Source organism: Pseudophryne corroboree, chromosome 4 (assembly GCF_028390025.1).
Source record: "Pseudophryne corroboree isolate aPseCor3 chromosome 4, aPseCor3.hap2, whole genome shotgun sequence".
NCBI lineage: Eukaryota > Metazoa > Chordata > Amphibia > Anura > Myobatrachidae > Pseudophryne > Pseudophryne corroboree.
The window spans coordinates 677,728,542-677,748,506 of NC_086447.1; the positions used below are offsets into that span (position 1 = coordinate 677,728,542).

At 48.1% G+C, this 19,965-nt stretch overlaps 1 protein-coding gene across 1 annotated transcript in view; it reads left to right on the top strand.

Moving 5' to 3' along the window:
• The window catches only part of MTRF1L (mitochondrial translation release factor 1 like), a 165,629-nt gene that overhangs the window by 41,343 nt on the left and 104,321 nt on the right, over window positions 1-19,965 (top strand). Inside the window, exon 5 of the mRNA XM_063917849.1 lies at window positions 5,920-6,037. Coding sequence (XP_063773919.1) covers window positions 5,920-6,037 — 118 coding nt within the window. The remainder of the gene's footprint in view (window positions 1-5,919; window positions 6,038-19,965) is intronic.

The window sequence follows — 19,965 nt, forward strand, 5'->3', positions numbered from 1 at the left end:
GTTTAAGTCTTTATAGTGTGCCCAAGCTCCTGCGGATCCGTCTATACCCGATGGTCCTTTTGGAGTCCCCAGCATCCTCTACGGACTAGGAGAAAAGGATTTACCGGTAGGTATTAAAATCCTATTTTCTCTTACGTCCTAGAGGATGCTGGGGACTCCAAAAGGACCATGGGGTCAATACCAAAGCTCCATAACGGGCGGGAGAGTGCGGACGACTCTGCATCACCGATTGAGCAAACATGAGGTCCCCATCATCCAGGGTATCAAACTTGTAGAGCTTAGCAAAGGTGTTTGAAACCCGACCAAGTAACTGCTTGGCAAAGCTAACCCGCCTAGACAACTCGGGCAACCGCCCAAAAATAACCCATCTTCCTAGTAGAAAGGGTCTCCCCCGACTTCGGTAACGGCAATCCAGCCGTAGAACTAGCACACCGAATCGGACTAGGAGAAAAGGATTTAGCGGTAGGTATTAAAATCCTATTTTATCCTCTGAAATTGATACCCTGGACAGGGATAGCATTCTCGTAACTTTAAGTTACATAAGGGACGCTGCAGGGTATCTGAAAGACGCTGCAAGGGATATTGTCATTTTGGGATCAAAGGCCAATGCAATGTCAGTCTCGGCTAGGAGGGCATTGTGGATTCGTCAATGGAATGCTGATGCTGATTCGAAGAAAAATATGGAGACTCTGTCGTATAGAGGTGGTGTCTTGTTTGGTGACTGCCTCGCGGACCTGGTATCTATGGCTACTGTGGGTAAGTCATCATTTCTACCTTATGCCTCACTATCAGATGCAGTCCTTTCGGCCCAATAAGTACAAAAGAGGGCGGGGGGCTCCTTCCTTGCTACGAGAGGTAGGGGAAGGGGAAAAAGATCACCTGCGGTGGCAGGTTCCCAGGAGCAGAAGCCCTCCACGGCTGCTGCAAAATCCTCCGCATGACGCTGGGGCTCCTCTACAGGAGTCCGCTCCAGTGGGGGCACGTCTCAAACTCTTCAGTCAGGTCTGGGTTCGCTCGGACCTGGATCCTTGGGTTTTAGACATTGTAACCCAAGGTTACAGGCTGGAGTTTCAAGATGTGCCCCCTCAACGTTTTTTCAAGTCAGCCTTGCCAGCTTCTCTCCCGGAAAGGGAGGTGGTATGCGCGGCCATACAAAAGCTGTGCCTACATCAGGTCATTGTCACAGTACCACCGTCACAACAAGGAAAAGGCTTTTATTCGAGCCTATTCGTGGTACCGAAGCCGGATGGCTCGGTCAGACCGATTCTGAACTTAGTCTCTCAATTTCTATCTGAAGAGATTCAAATTCAAAATGGAATCTCTTCGGGCAGTGATCTCCATTCTGGAGGGGGGAGACTTTATGGTATCGGTAGACATAAAGGACGCGTACTTACACGTCCCCATTTACCCTCCACATCAGGCGTACCTGAGGTTTGTGGTTCAGGATTGTCATTACCAATTTCAGACGTTGCCGTTTGGGCTTTCCACAGCTCCAAGGATCTTCACAAAGGTGATGGCGGATATGATGGTCCTCCTGCGCAAGCAAGGAGTCACAATTATCCCGTACTTGGACGATCTCCTGATAAAGGCGAGATCAAGGGAGAAATTACTAGAACATGTCGCGCTCTCACTGAAGATTCTACAGCAACATGGTTGGCTCCTAAATTTGCCAAAATCACAGTTGGTTCCGACAACGCGGCTGTCGTTCCTGGGCATGATTCTGGACACGGAGTTACAGAGAGTTTTTCTCCCGGTGGAGAAAACTCTGGATATCCAGAACATGGTAAAAGGGATTGTGAAACCGGCGAGGGTGTCGATTTCATCAGTGCACTCTGTTGCTGGGAAAGATCCTGGCGGCCTACGAGGCCATTCCATTTGGCAGGTTTCATGCCAGGGTGTTTCAGTGGGACCTGCTGGACAAGTGGTCCGGGTCTCACCTGCTCATGCACTAGAAAATGGTCCTGTCTGCCAGGACCAGAATCTCTCTCCTGTGGTGGCTGCACAGTCCTCACCTTCTAGAGGGACGCAGGTTCGGGATCCAGGATTGGGTCCTGGTAACCACGGATGCAAGTCTCCGGGGATGGGGAGCAGTCACACGGGGGAAATTTCCAGGGAAAATGGTCAAGTCAGCAGGCTTGTCTGCACATAAACATTCTAGAATTAAGGGCCATTTACAACGGCCTTCGACAAACGGAAAACCTTCTTCAAGATCTGCCCGTCTTGATTCAGTCAGACAACATAACAGCAGTTGCGTACATAAATCGCCAGGGCGGAACAAAGAGCAGAGCGGCAATGGCAGAAGCCACAAAAGTTCTCCGCTGGGCGGAAAGACATGTAAGCGCTCTGGCGGCAGTTTTCATTCCTGGAGTGGACAACTGGGAAGCAGACTTCCTCAGCAGACACGATCTCCATCCATGGGGAATGGGGTCTTCATCAAGAGATTTTCGCAGATGTGACAAGTCACTGGGGAATTCCTCCTGTAGACATGATGGCGTCTCGACTCAACAAGAAACTTCGGAGGTTTTGTTCCAGGTCAAGGGACCCTCAAGCAACAGCGGTGGACGCCTTGGTGACACCGTGGGTGTTCCCGTCGGTCTACGTGTTCCCGCCGCTTCCACTCATCCCGAAGGTGCTAAGGATCATAAGAAGAACAAGAGTTCCGGCGATACTCATTGTCCCAGACTGGCCAAAGAGTGCCTGGTATCCGGATCTTCAGGAGTTGCTCATAGGAGATCCGTGGCCTCTTCCTCTACAAGAGGACCCGTTACAGCAAGGTCCATGCGTGTTCCAGGACTTGCCCCGGCTGCGTTTGACGGCATGGCGGTTGAACGCCGTATTCTAGCCCAGAAGGGGATTCCCAGTGAAGTTATCCCCACTCTGCTTCAGGCTAGAAAAGAAGTAACGGCGAAGCATTACCACCGTATTTGGAGAAACTATGTGTCTTGGTGTGAATCCAAGAAGGCTCCTACGGAGGAATATCAGCTGGGGCGTTTTCTTAATTTTCTACAAGCTGGTGTGGATGCGGGCCTTAAGCTGGGCTCCATTAAGGTACAAATTTCGGAGCTATCAATATTCTTTCAAAAGGAATTGGCTTCCCTCCCGTAGGTTCAGACTTTCGTAAAGGGTGTGCTGCATATCCAGCCTCCATTTGTGGCTCCGTGGGATCTCAACGTGGTGTTGAGGTTCCTGCAATCTTCTTGGTTTGAACCTTTACGGAAGGTTGAATTGAAATTCCTCACGTGGAAAGTGGTCATGTTGTTGGCATTGGCGTCCGCAAGGCGAGTATCTGAGTTGGCGGCCTTGTCTCACAAGAGCCCCTATTTGATCTTCCATGAAGATAGAGCGGAGTTGCGGACTCAGCAGCTGTTTTTACCAAAGGTGGTTTCAGCGTTTCACATGAACCAACCTATTGTAGTGCCAGTGGCTACTGGCACCCTCGTGGACTCAAAGTCTCTGGATGTGGTCAGGGCTTTGAAAATCTATGTAGCCAGAACGGCTCAGATTAGGAAAACGGAGGCTCTGTTTGTCCTCTTTGCTCCCAATAAGATTAGGACGCCTGCTTCCAAGCAGACTATTGGGCGTTTGATCTGTAACACGATTCAACAGGCTCATTCTACGGCTGGGTTGCCGTTGCCGAAATTGGTTAAGGCCCATTCTACTAGGAAGGTGTGCTCATCTTGGGCGGCTGCCCGTGGGGTCTCGGCGTTACAACTTTGTCGAGCAGCTACGTGGTCGGGTGCAAACACTTTCGCAAAGTTCTACAAGTTTGATACCCTGGCTAAGGAGGACCTCTTGTTTGGTCAATCGGTGCTGCAGAGTCATCCGGACTCTCCCGCCCGAACTGAAGCTTTGGTATGATCCCCATGGTCTATGAAGTGTCCCCAGCATCCTCTAGGACGTAGGAGAAAATAGGATTTTAATACCTACCGGTAAATCCTTTTCTCTTAGTCCGTAGAGTATGCTGGGCGCCCGTCCCTGTGCGGACTCTTTCTGCAGTAGTGGTTGTAGGTTTTGGTTGTGTTACACAATGGTTGTGTTTGGTTATAATCAGCCTGTTGCTGGTTTTTTGTTCATGCTATTGACTGGGTTCACTTACAAATGTCATGTTCTACGGCGTGTTTGTGGTGTGAGCTGGTGTGTATCTCACTCTTAGTTTAAAAATAATAAAAATCCTTTTCCTCGAAATGTCCGTCTCCCTGGGCACAGTTTCTATAACTGAGGTCTGGAGGAGGGGTATAGAGGGAGGAGCCAGTTCACACCCAGAAAAGTCTTAGAGTGTGTCCATGTCTCCTGCGGATGCCGTCTATACCCCCATGGTCTATGAAGTGTCCCCAGCATCCTCTACGGATTAAGAGAAAACTATTTACCGGTAGGTATTAAAATCCTATTTTCTGTCTTCTACCCCTAGTGATGTTGGGACAGGACGACTCCATCTTTCCGCACCTGCAACCAGCCCCTCACACACACCATGACCCGGAGACCCTGCCAGTGTGGATGAGGAGCCGATGCTGACGAGCAAACCCCATGGGGGAAATTGGAGACATAGAAGAGAGAGAATAGGGACAGAGATGAGACGGGGATAAAAACCTTGCACCAATGAGTACGATTATCGGTGGGGTGTGGATCACAGGGTCGACCACACTTAGGTTGACCCCTTTTGATCGACAGTAAGTAGGTCGACATGTACAAGGTCGACATGAGTTTGTTTTTTGTTTTTTTTTTATGTTTGGTTTTCTCCGTAGAGTGACCGGGAACACCAATTAGTGCACCATGTGTCCCCCCCCCCCCCCCCCCCCCCTTCCCCCCCTGTATGGCTCGCTTTGCTCGTCATGGTTCATGAGGCAAGGTTCCTCGCTCCGCTGCGCTCGTCACAGGTTACCGTTCCCAATTGTTGTCCATGTGGATCGTAAAGCATTAATTTTTTTTTTTTTTAAAAACTCATGTTGACTTTGTCATGTCGACCTAGAGACCATGTCGACTTAAGTGTGGTTGACCTAGTGACCGGATACCTAATTGGTGATTCATTGTAGGACTGATCTATTTACAAGGCTATTCCTGCTTAGTAAGCGGACAGGTTTTTATTGACCGAAACTTTCAAATGTTTAGTTCTGTTTGGCCTCCATGAGATGAAACGCCTTGGAGCCAAACAAACTTAATGTTGATTCCAGGGGTGGGATCTAATGGAGTCAGAGTTTGCCCAACGTGCGGGATGCTGGACGAAATATGAACCAATTCTCTTAAATGTCATATATTTCAATGTTCCAGCCTGTGGAAAATATCTACGTACAAATCTCATGACACTAGCAATTTCCAGAATTTAACATACAGTAATGCCTACAGTGAAAACGTATTCACATGAAAGACACAAAAAAGGATAAGAATTACAATGTTACATGGACATTTCTTAAACTAACCGTATCTTTGAACCAAAGAAATGTAATATTACACTATGCCATGCCTCTATTTGTTGACTACAGCACAAATCATGGATTGCAATCTTAGAATGTTTTATGTAGGAACTAGAAAATGTTTCAGCGAGTATTTAATACACCTGTGCACCTCTAGGTGACCTGGAGAACGTGAACTGTTTGGTTTCCTAAGGACCGAATTTGAGAACCATTGCTCCATTTTATCCCTAAAGTATACTGCACAAGTCACTTTTCTTTTTTTTACCATTTAGAGCTGTTAAGTCATTAAAATCGGCTAGAAAAATGTTTTAGCTGATTAAATTGCTTTCAGGTATTGCTATGCCAATATCACAAAGTATAAAATCTTTTCTAATCTTTGCCATGCACATATCTGGTGTAGGTCTTCTCCCTAATAATTCCCCTGTATTACCAGAAAAAATATATTTTGCTGCTTTATAAAGCCTGCATGATCATTGAAAATATATATTTTTTTTTTTTTGTGTACTTGCAGATAAATTTAATAATTAATCCTAAAGATTTACGCATAGAAACCAAAAGAGCAAGTGGTGCTGGCGGACAGCATGTAAATACGACAGACAGCGCAGTACGGATTGTTCATATACCAACAGGTATGTAACGTGTAATATTCAAGCTGGTTTAGAAATGTTTTGTATTTTTTGTGAACGGTTACTGACGTTTTAGGGGAATTACAGGTGTCCGAAATACCATAAGTAACTTGTTCAAAATATATTGCACACATACACCAGTTTTAACAAGTAAGTGTATACAATTTTTGCCCAGCTGTTGCATAGTGCTGCATTTTTGAGGGGACGGAGCTGGGGAAATCGATGTGTTACTGACTGATACACTAGGCACATGAATTTGCCCATAATAGTATCCCAAAAAAAAATCTTTATTTTGTTTTAATGTTATCCAAGAGCCGCAGAAGTTGTATTTAGGTGGGTGTTCCCTGTTTCGTTCCTCTGTTCTTTTCCTGCTAAGTGATGGTGTATTGCGTTATGCAGGTACTGAAAACCAGGCCTTGGTCTGTACCATCAATAGGAGGACATTTGCGTATGCCATGCACGCTTTTTATATGGGGAAGCACATTTATAGGTACACTAGACACAGTAATATAAACAGTCACACACTCCAGGACACATGTAATTCAGTTCATCGTGAAATTGAGAGGACATTTTTGAACTGCATTCAAAATATAAATGATGACAAACTGACCGGTGATTTTGGAGCAAAGGGTAAAATGGACGTAGTCTCACAGTGATACTTTGGTGGTAGAAGCTGTATTGGAGATCGCTGCCTTTCATATTGTCAGTTAATATTAAATTGATAAATACAGTTTATTTCAGGAATTAGTGTCCTGTGTAGTATTCCTTCTCCTAAATGACAACTCTCTGCTTGGGGAAGTCCCGCAACACAGTGTTATATGTCTGAAAGTGTATTTGTTGTTGTCTTCCCCTTTCTTCATTAGAGGCTGGTGATAGCATCATGCTCCTAATCTGTTTATGGCACCATTCAGATTGTACCTACAAAAATCAAAATTTTCACAAGTAAGATAGGGATTTAACTGCTTTCCTTGTGTACAAAGATGCATGACATGTATTCCACAAACACCTGAACCAATTCAACTGCATTGGTTCACTTCCACCTTCAGCTTAAGACCAAGCCAGGGTGCTCTCATAAGTACCTAAGCAACAGAGGAGTTCATTCAGATCTGATCGCTGGGCTGCGTTTTTTGCTGTCCTGCATTCAGATAGTCGCCGCCTACAGGCGGAGTGTATTTTCGCCATGCAAGTGTGCGATGCTATGTGTATGCCGAGCTGCTAAAATTCTGTGTGTGCAGTCTTTGCGCAGCCCAGGACTTACTCTCTGTGCGATAGAATCAGGCTGATCAAGGCTGGAGCTGACGTCACATACCCTCCCTGAAAACGCTTGGGCACGCCTGCGTTTTTCCGAGCACTCCCAGTAACCAGTTACCACCCACAAACGAATTCCTCCTGTCAATTACCTTGCGACCGCCCGTGCAAACAAATTTTTCGCACCATTCCATCGCTGACATCTTTGATCAGCTTTGAATCACCCACTTAGTTAGGAAAGAGATTGAGCAATTTCTATCGCCTTCCTTCAAAAGCATTTGACATCTCTGTGTATTGGCAGGACGACAATATCATTCACACAGGCCCTCACGCTGGGTAGAGTACACATACATTTCTTTTACAATCCAAATGTCCCCTAACTTAGTTCAATTACCCGGAGTTAAGTACAAAATGGTATTTTGGCATACAGTTTAAAAAATTTAATTTCTTCGGCTGGTCCACATGTTATCCACAGGATAACAATGGGATATGATGGAGCGACAGCGGATTGGTACCAAACGATCACAAGCTTTCTGGCCTCCCAGGATGCAACGGGCTCATCCATATATCCCCGCCCACTGGCTCAGTCAAATCAGTTTTTTGTTTGGTACGGCAGGAGTCGGACCATGGTCACAGGGCTGCTGTGTTTGGCAGCCCTAAGCTTTTTTTATTTTATTTTTATAATCTTACTGCATTGTTTTGAGTGATCTTTACGAACAGCGTCTTACACGCATATTGGAAAGAGTCACGCCAACAACTCTCCGCCGGGTCGCAACAACACTTACCCACGGTACAAGTGCTGTCTCGATGGGCGTCTGTGTCGGATATACTAGCAAGTCCAAGCAAACGTTACCAGGCTGTGGCCGGAGTACGGGGAGAAGGTAAGGCATTTGTTCCGCTTAGAAGGGGAATACGGACACAGCCGCACTGGTTTGGGAGGAGACTACCAAACAGTAGCTGGCGCGCCGCCACCACGGGTGCTCCAGCGCTAGGCCTTAGGGATCAAAAGGCACCAGGATTAGTTTGAGGCTGCGATCCCTAGGGTTGATGTCAGCGGTGGGGAGTAGACGCTCTCCTGGTCACCCCTCCCCCCAGTTCATGACCAGTTTCCGTGCATCTCCTGCCATGAACTTCCGTCTCAGACGCTGCCATGAGGGGTCTCGGTCGCAGCATAGGCTGCTGCGTCTTTATACACTAAGTTTACCACTAGAGATTGGGTCGCAGACGGGTGCGTCTAAATGCACTGAGCGTCTGTGTCCACTAAAAAGTACCGGAGCGGCAGTGTACACTAGTAGCGTCTGGTTCCACTCAGCGTTCACGAACGTATTGATCGATCCTGGAAGTGGGGTGAGTCTCCCTGGGGTCTGGGACTCAGGGTCGACAACAAAAAGGTCGACACACCTTAGGTCGACATGGACAAAAGGTCGACAGGAACAAGGTAGACATGAGTTTTTTTGGTGTCATTTTCTTCGTAGAGTAACCGGGAACCCCAATTAGTGCACCGCGTCCCGTCGCATGGCTCGCTTCGCTCGCCATGCTTCGGGCAAGGTGCCTTCGCTCCGCTACCGCTTCGCTTGGCACAGATTACCGTTCCAATCGTAGTCCACGTGGATCGTTAAGTATGAAAAGGTTCAAAAAAAGAAAAAAATTGTGAAAAACTCATGTCGACCTTTTTCCATGTCGACCTTGTTCCTGTCGACCTTTTGCCTATGTCGACATTTTGTCCACATCGACCTAAGGTGTGTCAACCTTTTTGTTGTCGACTGGAGTCCGGATACCGTCTCCCTGTATCCCACTCTACGGAGTAAGGGATATACAGCACTAAATTTCTATCTACTTTTGTTAGTATGAATAGTTAAATTTAGTGCCTAATTGCATATGAGTCTGTGTACATTACTGTGGTTTTATTCATAAATGCGTCTGAATACGTTAAATAACTGTATAGAACAGAATTCAGTAAATGTACTCCTACATACTTGAAATGTTTTCGTAGTTGATAATATACTCATATGACTAATATGTAACTGTAATATGTGACTGACTGCTAGTGTGATTGCTGACGTTATATATGTTTGTAAGTGTCTTTTCTGAGCCTCCATGCTGGTGCTTGGGTTGGGGTCAGATTGATATCACTTTAATACATGTAAAGTGATTACAGTCACAGATTGTGTAGTATACTGTGTAAAGCTGATTATATATCATGTCTAAGAGCGGCAAAGGTGACGAGGTTACATTAACAGTAACACCAACACTTATAACATGTTTATCCTGTAAGGTGGGGTTATCAGCTCAGCATCTGGCACATCATTTGCAAATTGTTTTGCGTTTCAGCAGATTGCAAGGCAGATCCCTGTTCAACGACAAATAGATCCACCTTGGGCTATGATTGCACAAACCTTATCCAGTATAGCTGACAGGTTGGTCCCTACAGCTTCAACCTCAGGAACAGGGCATACTATTAACCCATACATGCAGCTTCCATCTTATGGTATAGCCCCTACAGCATCTACAAACCAACAAGCTGATAAACCAAGGGTAAATATATCCTCAAATTCACAGGCTACACAGGATGATACATCAGATGAGGATAACTCCATATACTCTACTTCACCATATGAAGAACAGGTAGAAGGTTTCAGCTCAGAGTATATAGCTGAGTTAATTGGAGCAATGAAGGCTATTCTGTCTCTAGAGAATTCAGCAGAGCCAATAATAAAAACTAAAGCACCTGTGTTTAAACTTCTTAAAACAGTTAGGGTTGAGTTTCCAGGGTCAGAAGAATTAACGGAAATTATGGAGGAAGCTTGGGCTACATCCAATAGGAAATATAAATTTCCCAAAAAATGGGATTCCTATTACCCTTTTCCAACTGGGGACTGTTTAAAAAGAGAAGTGCCTCCTAAGGTAGATACACACGTCATTCGATTAGTGCGAAAATCTATATTGCCTTTACCGTCAATATCATTAAATGATGTCACAGACAGAAGAGTGGATGGGTTTTTGAAAACTATATTTTCTCTGTCGGGGGCAGTCATAAGGCCAGCTGTGGCTTCAGCCTGGATGGCAAAGGCGGTAGCTGAATGGGCTGACTAACTGGAAAAATAAGAATTTACTCACCGGTAATTCTATTTCTCGTAGTCCGTAGTGGATGCTGGGAACTCCGTAAGGACCTTGGGGAATAGACGGGCTCCGCAGGAGACTGGGCACTCTAAAAGAAAGATTAGGTACTATCTGGTGTGCACTGGCTCCTCCCTCTATGCCCCTCCTCCAGACCTCAGTTAGGGAAACTGCCCGGAAGAGCTGACACAACAAGGAAAGGATTTGGAATCCAGGGTAAGACTCATACCAGCCACACCAATCACACCGTACAACTTGTGATAACCATACCCAGTTAACAGTATGAACAACAACTGAGCCTCATTCAATGGATGGCTCATAACAATAACCCTTTAGTTAAGCAATAACTATATACATGTATTGCAGAAAGTCCGCACTTGGGACGGGCGCCCAGCATCCACTACGGACTACGAGAAATAGAATTACCGGTGAGTAAATTCTTATTTCTCTGACGTCCTAGTGGATGCTGGGAACTCCGTAAGGACCATGGGGAATAGCGGGCTCCGAAGGAGGCTGGGCACTCTAGAAAGATTTATGACTACCTGGTGTGCACTGGCTCCTCCCACTATGACCCTCCTCCAAGCCTCAGTTAGATTTTGTGCCCGGCCGAGGTTGGATGCACACTAGGGGCTCTCCTGAGCCTTTAGAAAGAAAGTATAGAAATTAGGTTTTTTATTTTCAGTGAGACCTGCTGGCAACAGGCTCACTGCAGCGAGGGACTAAGGGGAGAAGAAGCGAACCTGCCTGCTTGCAGCCAGCTTGGGCTTCTTAGGCTACTGGACACCATTAGCTCCAGAGGGATCGACCGCAGGCCCAGCCTTGGTGTTCGGTCCCGGAGCCGCGCCGCCGTCCCCCTTACAGAGCCAGAAGCAAGAAGAGGTCCGGAAAATCGGCGGCAGAAGACATCAGTCTTCACCAAGGTAGCGCACAGCACTGCAGCTGTGCGCCATTGCTCCTCACACACACTTCACACTCCGGTCACTGAGGGTGCAGGGCGCTGGGGGGGGGGGGCGCCCTGAGAAGCAATAAAAAGACCTTGGCTGGCAAAAATACCACAATATATAGCCCCAGAGGCTATATATGTGGAAAATACCCCTGCCAGAATATAGGAAAAAGCGGGAGAATAGTCCGCGGAAAAGGGGCGGAGCTATCTCCCTCAGCACACTGGCGCCATTTCTCCTTCACAGATCCGCTGGAAGGAAGCTCCCTGGCTCTCCCCTGCAGTCTACACTACAGAAAAGGGTAAAAAAGAGAGGGGGGGCACTAAATTTGGGCGCAGTATACTTTTATATAGAAAAAGCAGCTATAGGGGACATAACTCAGTTAGTCCCTGCATTATATAGCGCTCTGGTGTGTGCTGGCATACTCTCACTCTGTCCCCCCAAAGGGCTTTTGTGGGTCCTGTCCCCTGTTGGAGCATTCCCTGTGTGTGTGCGGTGTGTCGGTACGGCTGTGTCGACATGTTTGATGAGGATAATGATGTGGAGACGGAGCAGATGCCTTTAGAAGGGATGTCACCCCCTGCGGGGCAGACACCTGAGTGGTTGAGCTTATGGAAAGAAATGAGTGCACGTTATAGACTCCTTACATAAGAAATTTGACAACATGCCAAATGTGGGACAGCCGACTTCTCAGCTCGTGCCTGTCCAGGCGTCTCACAGGTCATCAGGGGCTCTAAAACGCCCGCTACCTCAGACCGCAGACCCAGATGTCGACACTGATACTGACACCAGTGTCGACGACGATGAGTCTAACCTGATGCCCACTAAGGCCATTCACTGCATGATTGAGGCAATGAAAGAGGTGTTACACATTTCTAATATAAATACAGGTACCACTAAAAAGGGTATTATGTTTGGGGAGAAAAAACTACCCGTAGTTTTTCCCCCATCAGATGAATTAAATGAAGTGTGTGAAGAAGCGTGGGCTTTCCCTGATAAAAAATTGGTAATTCCTAAGAAGGTACTAATGGCGTTCCCTTTCCCGCCAGAGGATAGGTCACGTTGGGAAACACCTCCTAAGGTGGATAAAGCGCTCACACGTTTGTCTAAAAAGGTGGCACTACCGTCTCCGGATACGGCCGCCCTCAAGGAACCTGCTGATAGAAAGCAGGAGGCTATCCTGAAGTCTGTATATACACACTCAGGCATTATACTTAGGCCAGCTATTGCGTCAGCATGGATGTGCAGTGCTGCCGCTGCGTGGTCAGATAAACTGTCAGAAAATATTGACACATTAGACAGAGACACGATCCTGCTAACCATAGACCATATCAAAGACTCAGTCTTATATATGAGAGATGCACAGAGGGAAATCTGCCGGCTGGCATCTAAAGTAAGTGCATTGTCCATTTCTGCTAGGAGAGGCTTATGGACTCGCCAGTGGACAGGAGATGCAGATTCTAAAAGGCACATGGAAGTTTTGCCATATAAGGGTGAGGAATTATTTGGGGATGGTCTCTCGGACCTAGTTTCCACAGCAACGTCTGGGAAGTCAGCATTTTTACCCCATGTCCCCTCACAGCCTAAGAAGGCGCCGTTTTATCAGGTTCAATCCTTTCGGACCCAGAAAAACAAGCGTGGAAAAGGCGGGTCTTTTCTGTCCAGAGGCAGAGGTAGGGGAAAAAGGCTGCAACAAACAGCAGGTTCCCAGGAGCAAAAGTCCTCCCCCGCTTCTTCTTCCAAGTCCGCCGCATGACGGTGGGGCTCCACAGGCGGAGCCAGGTACGGTGGGGGGACGCCTCAAGAATTTCAGCTATCAGTGGGCTCGCTCACAGGTGGATCCCTGGATCCTTCAAATAGTATCTCTGGGGTACAAACTGGAATTCGAGGCGTCTCCACCCCACCGGTTCCTAAAATCTGCCTTGCCGATTGCTCCCTCAGACAGGGAGGCGGTGCTAGCGGCAATTCACAAGCTGTATTCCCAGCAGGTGATAATCAAGGTACCCCTACTTCAACAAGGCCGGGGTTACTATTCCACACTATTTGTGGTGCCGAAACCGGACGGTTCGGTGAGACCCATTTTAAATTTGAAATCCTTGAACACATACATAAAAAAATTCAAGTTCAAGATGGAATCGCTCATGGCGGTTATTGCAAGCCTGGACGAGGGGGATTACATGGTATCCCTGGACATCAAGGATGCTTACTTGCATGTCCCCATTTACCATCCTCACCAGGAGTACCTCAGATTTGTGGTACAGGATTGCCATTACCAATTTCAGACGCTGCCGTTTGGACTGTCCACGGCACCGAGGGTATTTACCAAGGTTATGGCGGAAATGATGATACTCCTTCGAAAAAAGGGAGTTTTAATTATCCCGTACTTGGACGATCTCCTAATAAAGGCGAGGTCCAAGGAACAGTTGTTGGTGGGAGTAGCACTATCTCAGGAAGTGCTGCACCAGCACGGCTGGATTCTGAATATCCCAAAGTCACAGCTGGTTCCGACGACACGGCTACTGTTCCTGGGTATGATTCTGGATACAGTCCAGAAAAAAGTGTTTCTCCCGGAGGAGAAAGCCAGGGAGTTGTCATCTCTAGTCAGAGACCTCCTGAAACCAAAACAGGTATCGGTGCATCACTGCACGCGGGTCCTGGGAAAGATGGTAGCTTCTTACGAAGCAATTCCCTTCGGCAGGTTCCATGCCAGAATCTTTCAGTGGGACCTGTTGGACCAATGGTCCGGATCGCATCTTAAGATGCATCGCTTAATATCCCTGTCTCCAAGAACCAGGGTGTCTCTACTGTGGTGGCTGCAGAGTGCCCATCTTCTAGAGGGCCGCAGGTTCGGCATACAGGACTGGGTCCTGGTGACCACGGATGCCAGCCTTCGAGGCTGGGGGGCAGTCACACAGGGAAGAGACTTCCCTTCACATAAATATTCTGGAACTAAGGGCCATTTACAATGCCCTAAGTCAAGCAAAATCCCTGCTCCTACACCAGCCGGTGCTGATCCAGTCAGACAACATCACGGCAGTCGCCCATGTAAATCGACAGGGAGGCACAAGAAGCAGGATGGCGATGGCAGAAGCCACAAGAATTCTCCGATGGGCGGAGAATCATGTTCTAGCACTGTCAGCAGTGTTCATTCCGGGAGTGGACAACTGGGAAGCAGACTTCCTCAGCAGACACGACCTCCACCCGGGAGAGTGGGGACTTCATCCAGAAGTTTTCCAGATTCTGGTAAACCGTTGGGAAAAACCACAGGTGGACATGATGGCGTCCCGCCTCAACAAAAAGTTAAAAAGATATTGCGCCAGGTCAAGGGACCCTCAGGCGATAGCTGTGGACGCTCTAGTGACACCGTGGGTGTACCAGTCGGTTTATGTGTTCCCTCCTCTGCCTCTCATACCAAAGGTATTGAGAATAATAAGAAAGCGAGGAGTAAACACAATTCTCGTGGTTCCGGATTGGCCAAGACGAGCGTGGTACCCGGAACTTCAAGAGATGCTCTCAGAGGACCCGTGGCCTCTACCGCTCAGACAGGACCTGCTACAGCAGGGGCCCTGTCTGTTCCAAGACTTACCGCGGCTGCGTTTGACGGCATGGCGGTTGAACGCCGGATCCTGAAGGAAAAGGGTATTCCGGAAGAAGTCATTCCTACGCTTATTAAAGCCAGGAAAGTTGTTACGGCAAAGCATTATCACCTCATGTGGCGGAAATATGTTGCATGGTGCGAGGCAAAAAAGGCCCCAACAGAGGAATTTCAGCTGGGTCGATTTCTGCATTTCCTGCAAGCAGGAGTGAATATGGGCCTAAAACTAGGCTCCATTAAAGTCCAGATCTCGGCTCTGTCGATTTTCTTTCAAAAAGAACTAGCTTCAGTACCTGAAGTTCAGACATTTGTGAAAGGAGTGCTGCATATTCAGCCCCCGTTTGTGCCTCCTGTGGCACCTTGGGATCTCAACGTGGTGTTGAGTTTCTTAAAATCACATTGGTTTGAGCCACTAAAAACCGTGGATCTAAAATATCTCACGTGGAAAGTGGTCATGTTATTGGCTTCAGCCAGGCGAGTGTCAGAATTGGCGGCTTTATCATGTAAAAGCCCTTATCTGAATTTCCATATGGATTGGGCAGAATTGAGGACTCGTCCCCAGTTTCTCCCTAAGGTGGTGTCAGCGTTTCAGCGTTTCACCTGAACCAGCAACTCCAAGTTGCTAGACGTTGTCAGGGCCCTGAAAATATATGTTTCCAGGACGGCTGGAGTCAGAAAATCTGACTCGCTGTTTATCCTGTATGCACCCAACAAGCTGGGTGCTCCTGCTTCTAAGCAGACTATTGCTCGCTGGATTTGTAGTACAATTCAGCTTGCACATTCTGTGGCAGGCCTGCCACAGCCAAAATCTGTAAAGCTCCCAAGCTGTAAAGCCGAGACCCCTCGGGCAGCCGCCCAAGAAGAGCCCACCTTCCTTGTGGAATGGGCTTTTACTGATTTAGGGTGCGGCAGTCCAGCCGCAGAATGTGCCAGCTGAATCGTGCTACAGATCCAGCGAGCAATAGTTTGCTTTGAAGCAGGAGCACCCAGCTTGTTGGGTGCATGCAGGATAAATAGCGAGTCAGTTTTCCTGACTCCAGCCGTCCTGGCTACATAGATCTTCAAAGCCCTGACTACATCAAGTAACTTGGAGTCCTCCAAGTCCCGAGTAGCCGCAGGCACCACAATAGGTTGGTTCAAATGAAACGCTGATACCACCTTTGGGAGAAATTGGGGACGAGTCCTCAATTCTGCCCTGTCCATATGGAAGATCAGATAGGGCCTTTTACATGACAAAGCCGCCAATTCTGACACACGCCTTGCTGAAGCTAAAGCCAACAGCATGACCACCTGCCACGTGAGATACTTTAGCTCCACGGTCTTAAGTGGCTCAAACCAGTGGGATTTCAGGAAATCCAACACAACGTTAAGATCCCAAGGTGCCACTGGTTCACAAAAGGGGGCTGAATATGCAGCACTCCCTTAACAAACATCTGAACCTCAGGCAGTGAAGCCAGTTCTTTTTGAAAGAAAATAAATAGGGCCGAAATCTAAACCTTTATGGACCCCAATTTTAGGCCCATAGTCATCCCTGACTGTAGGAAGTGCAGAAAACGACCCAGCTGGAATTCCTCTGTTTGGGCCTTCCTGGCCTCACACCAAGCAACATTTTCGCCATATACGGTGATAATGCTTTGCTGTCACATCCTTCCTAGCTTTTATCAGCGTAGGAATCACTTCATCCGGAATGCCCTTTTCCATTAGGATCCGGCGTTCAACCGCCATGCCGTCAAACGCAGCCGCGGTAAGTCTTGGAACAGACAGGGCCCCTGCTGCAACAGGTCCTGTCTGAGAGGCAGAGGCCATGGGTCCTCTGAGATCATTTCTTGCAGTTCTGGGTACCAAGTTCTTCTTGGCCAATCCGGAACGATGAGTATAGTTCTTAATCCTCTTTCTTACTATCCTCAGAACCTTGGGTATGAGAGGAAGAGGAGGAAACACATAAACCGACTGGTACACCCACTGTGTCACAAGTGCGTCCACAGCTATCGCCTGAGGGTCCCTTGACCTGGCGCAATATCTTTTTAGCTTTTTGTTGAGGCGGAACGCCATCATGTCCACCTGTGGCATCTCCCAACGATTTGTAATCTGTGTGAAGACTTCTTGATGAAGTCCCCACTCTCCCGGGTGGAGGTCGTGTCTGCTACCCAGTTGTCCACTCCCGGAATGAACACCGCTGACGGTGCTAGCATGTGATTCTCCGCCCATCGAAGAATCCTTGTGGCTTCTGCCATTGCCATCCTGCTTCTTGTGCCGCCCTGGCGGTTTACATGGGCGACCGCCGTGATGTTGTCTGACTGAATCAGCACTGGTTGGTTTCGAAGCAGGGGCTCTGCTTGACTCAGGGCGTTGTAAATGGCCCTTAGTTCCAGTAAATTTATGTGTAGTGAAGTCTCCAGACTTGACCACTGCCCTTGGAAGTTTCTTCCCTGAGTGACTGCCCCCCATCCTCGGAGGCTTGCATCCGTGGTCACCAGGACCCAGTCCTGTATGCCGAACCTGCGACCCTCGAGAAGATGAGCACTCTGCAGCCACCACAGCAGAGACACCCTGGCCCTCGGGGACAGGGTGATCAGCCGATGCATCTGAAGATGCGATCACTTGTCCAACAGATTCCACTGAAAGATCCTTGCATGGAACCTGCCGAAGGGAATTGCTTCGTATGAAGCCACCATCTTTCCCAGGACTCGCGTGCAGTGATGCACTGACACCTGTTTTGGTTTCAGGAGGTCCCTGACCAGAGATGACAATTCCTGGGCCTTCTCCACGGGGAGAAACACCTTCTTCTGTTCTGTGACCAGAATCATGCCCAGGAAAAGCAGATGCGTCGTAGGAATCAGCTGCGACTTTGGGATATTCAGAATCCAGCCGTGCTGTTGGCAACACTTCCTGAGAAAGTGCTACGCTGACCAACAACTGCTCTCTGGACCTTGCCTTTATGAGGAGATCGTCCAAGTACGGGATAATTATAACTCCCTTCTTCCGAAGGAGTATCATCATTTCGGCCATTACCTTGGTAAATATCCTCGGTGCCGTGGACAGGCCAAACGGCAACGTCTGGAACTGGTAATGACAGTCCTGTACCACAAACCTGAGGTACTCCTGGTGAGGTGGGTAAATGGGGACATGCAAGTAAGCATCCTTGATGTCCAGAGACACCATAAAATCCCCCTCCTCCAGGCTTGCAATAACCGCTCTGAGCGATTCCATTTTGAACTTGAATTTCTTTATATAAGTGTTCAAGGATTTTAAATTCAGAATGGGTCTGACCGAACCGTCCGGTTTCGGTACCACAAACATTGTGGAATAGTAACCCCTTCCTTGTTGAAGGAGGGGGACCTTGATTATCACCTGCTGGAGGTACAGCTTGTGAATTGCCGCCAGAACTACCTCCCTTTCCCTGGGGGAAGCTGGCAAGGCTGATTTGAGGTAACGGCGAGGGGGAGTCGCCTCGAACTCCAGCTTGTATCCCCGAGATACAATTTGTACAGCCCAGAGATCCACCTGTGAGCGAACCCACTGGTTGCTGAAGTTTCGGAGACGCGCCCCCACCGCACCTGGCTCCGCCTGTGGAGCCCCAACGTCATGCGGTGGACTTAGTGGAAGCAGGGCAGGATTTTTGTTCCTGGGAACTGGCTGCCTGGTGCAGCTTCTTTCCTCTACCCCTGCCTCTGGCCAGAAAGGATGCGCCTCTGACCCGCTTGCCTTTCTGAGGCCGAAAGGACTGCATTTGATAATACGGTGCTTTCTTAGGCTGTGAGGAAACCTGAGGTAAAAAAGTCGACTTTCCAGCTGTCGCTGTGGATACTAGGTCCGAGAGACCGTCCCCAAATAATTCCTCACCCTTATAAGGCAAAACCTCCATGTGTTTTTTAGAATCAGCATCACCTGTCCACTGCCGAGTCCATAATACTCTCCTGGCAGAAATGGACATTGCATTAATTCTAGATGCCAGCAGGCAAATGTCCCTCTGGGCATCCCGCATATATAAGACGACGTCTTTTATATGTTCTAGGGTTAGCAAAATATTATCCCTGTCGAGGGAATCAATGTTGTCTGACAGGGTATCAGTCCATGCTGCTGCAGCACTACACATCCAGGCTGAAGCAATAGCAGGTCTCAGTAGAGTACCAGAGTGTGTATACACAGACTTTAGGATAGCTTCCTGCTTTCTATCCGCAGGCTCCTTTAGGGCGGCCGTATCCCGAGACGGTAGGGCCACCCTTTTAGATAAGCGTGTGAGCGCCTTGTCCACCCTAGGGGATGTTTCCCAACGTAACCTGTCCGTTGTCGGGAAAGGGTACGCCATTAGTAACCTCTTAGAAATCACTAGTTTCTTATCAGGGGAACTCCACGCTTCTTCACACAATTCATTTAATTCATCAGATGGGGGAAAAGTCACTGGCTGCTTTTTCTCCCCAAACATATAAACCTTATTGGTAGTAACCGGGTTAACATCAGAAATGTGTAGTACATCTTTCATTGCAGTAATCATGCATCGGATGGCCTTTTTAGACTGTACATTTGTCTCATCATCGTCTACACTGGAGTCAGACTCCGTGTCGACATCTGTGTCTACCATCTGAGCCAGAGGGCGTTTATGAGCCCCTGACGGCTTCTGAGTCGCCTGGGCAGGCGCGGGCTGAGACCCTGGCTGTCCCAAGGCTGCTGCGTCATCGAACCTTTTATGCAAGGAGTTGACACTGTCGGTTAAGACCTTCCACATATCCATCCAATCAGGTGTCGGCCCCGACGGGGGCGACACCACACATCTGCCCTTGCTCCGCCTCCACGTAACCCTCCTCATCAAACATGTCGACACAGCCGTACCAACACACCGCACCCACACAGGGAATGCTCAGACTGAGGACAGGACCCCACAAAGTCCTTTGGGGAGACAGAGAGAGAGTATGCCAGCACACACCACAGCGCTATATAACACAGGGATTTACACTATAATAAGTGATTTACCCAATAGCTGCTTAATTATCTTATTTGCGCCTAAATTTATGTGCCCACCCTCTCTTTTT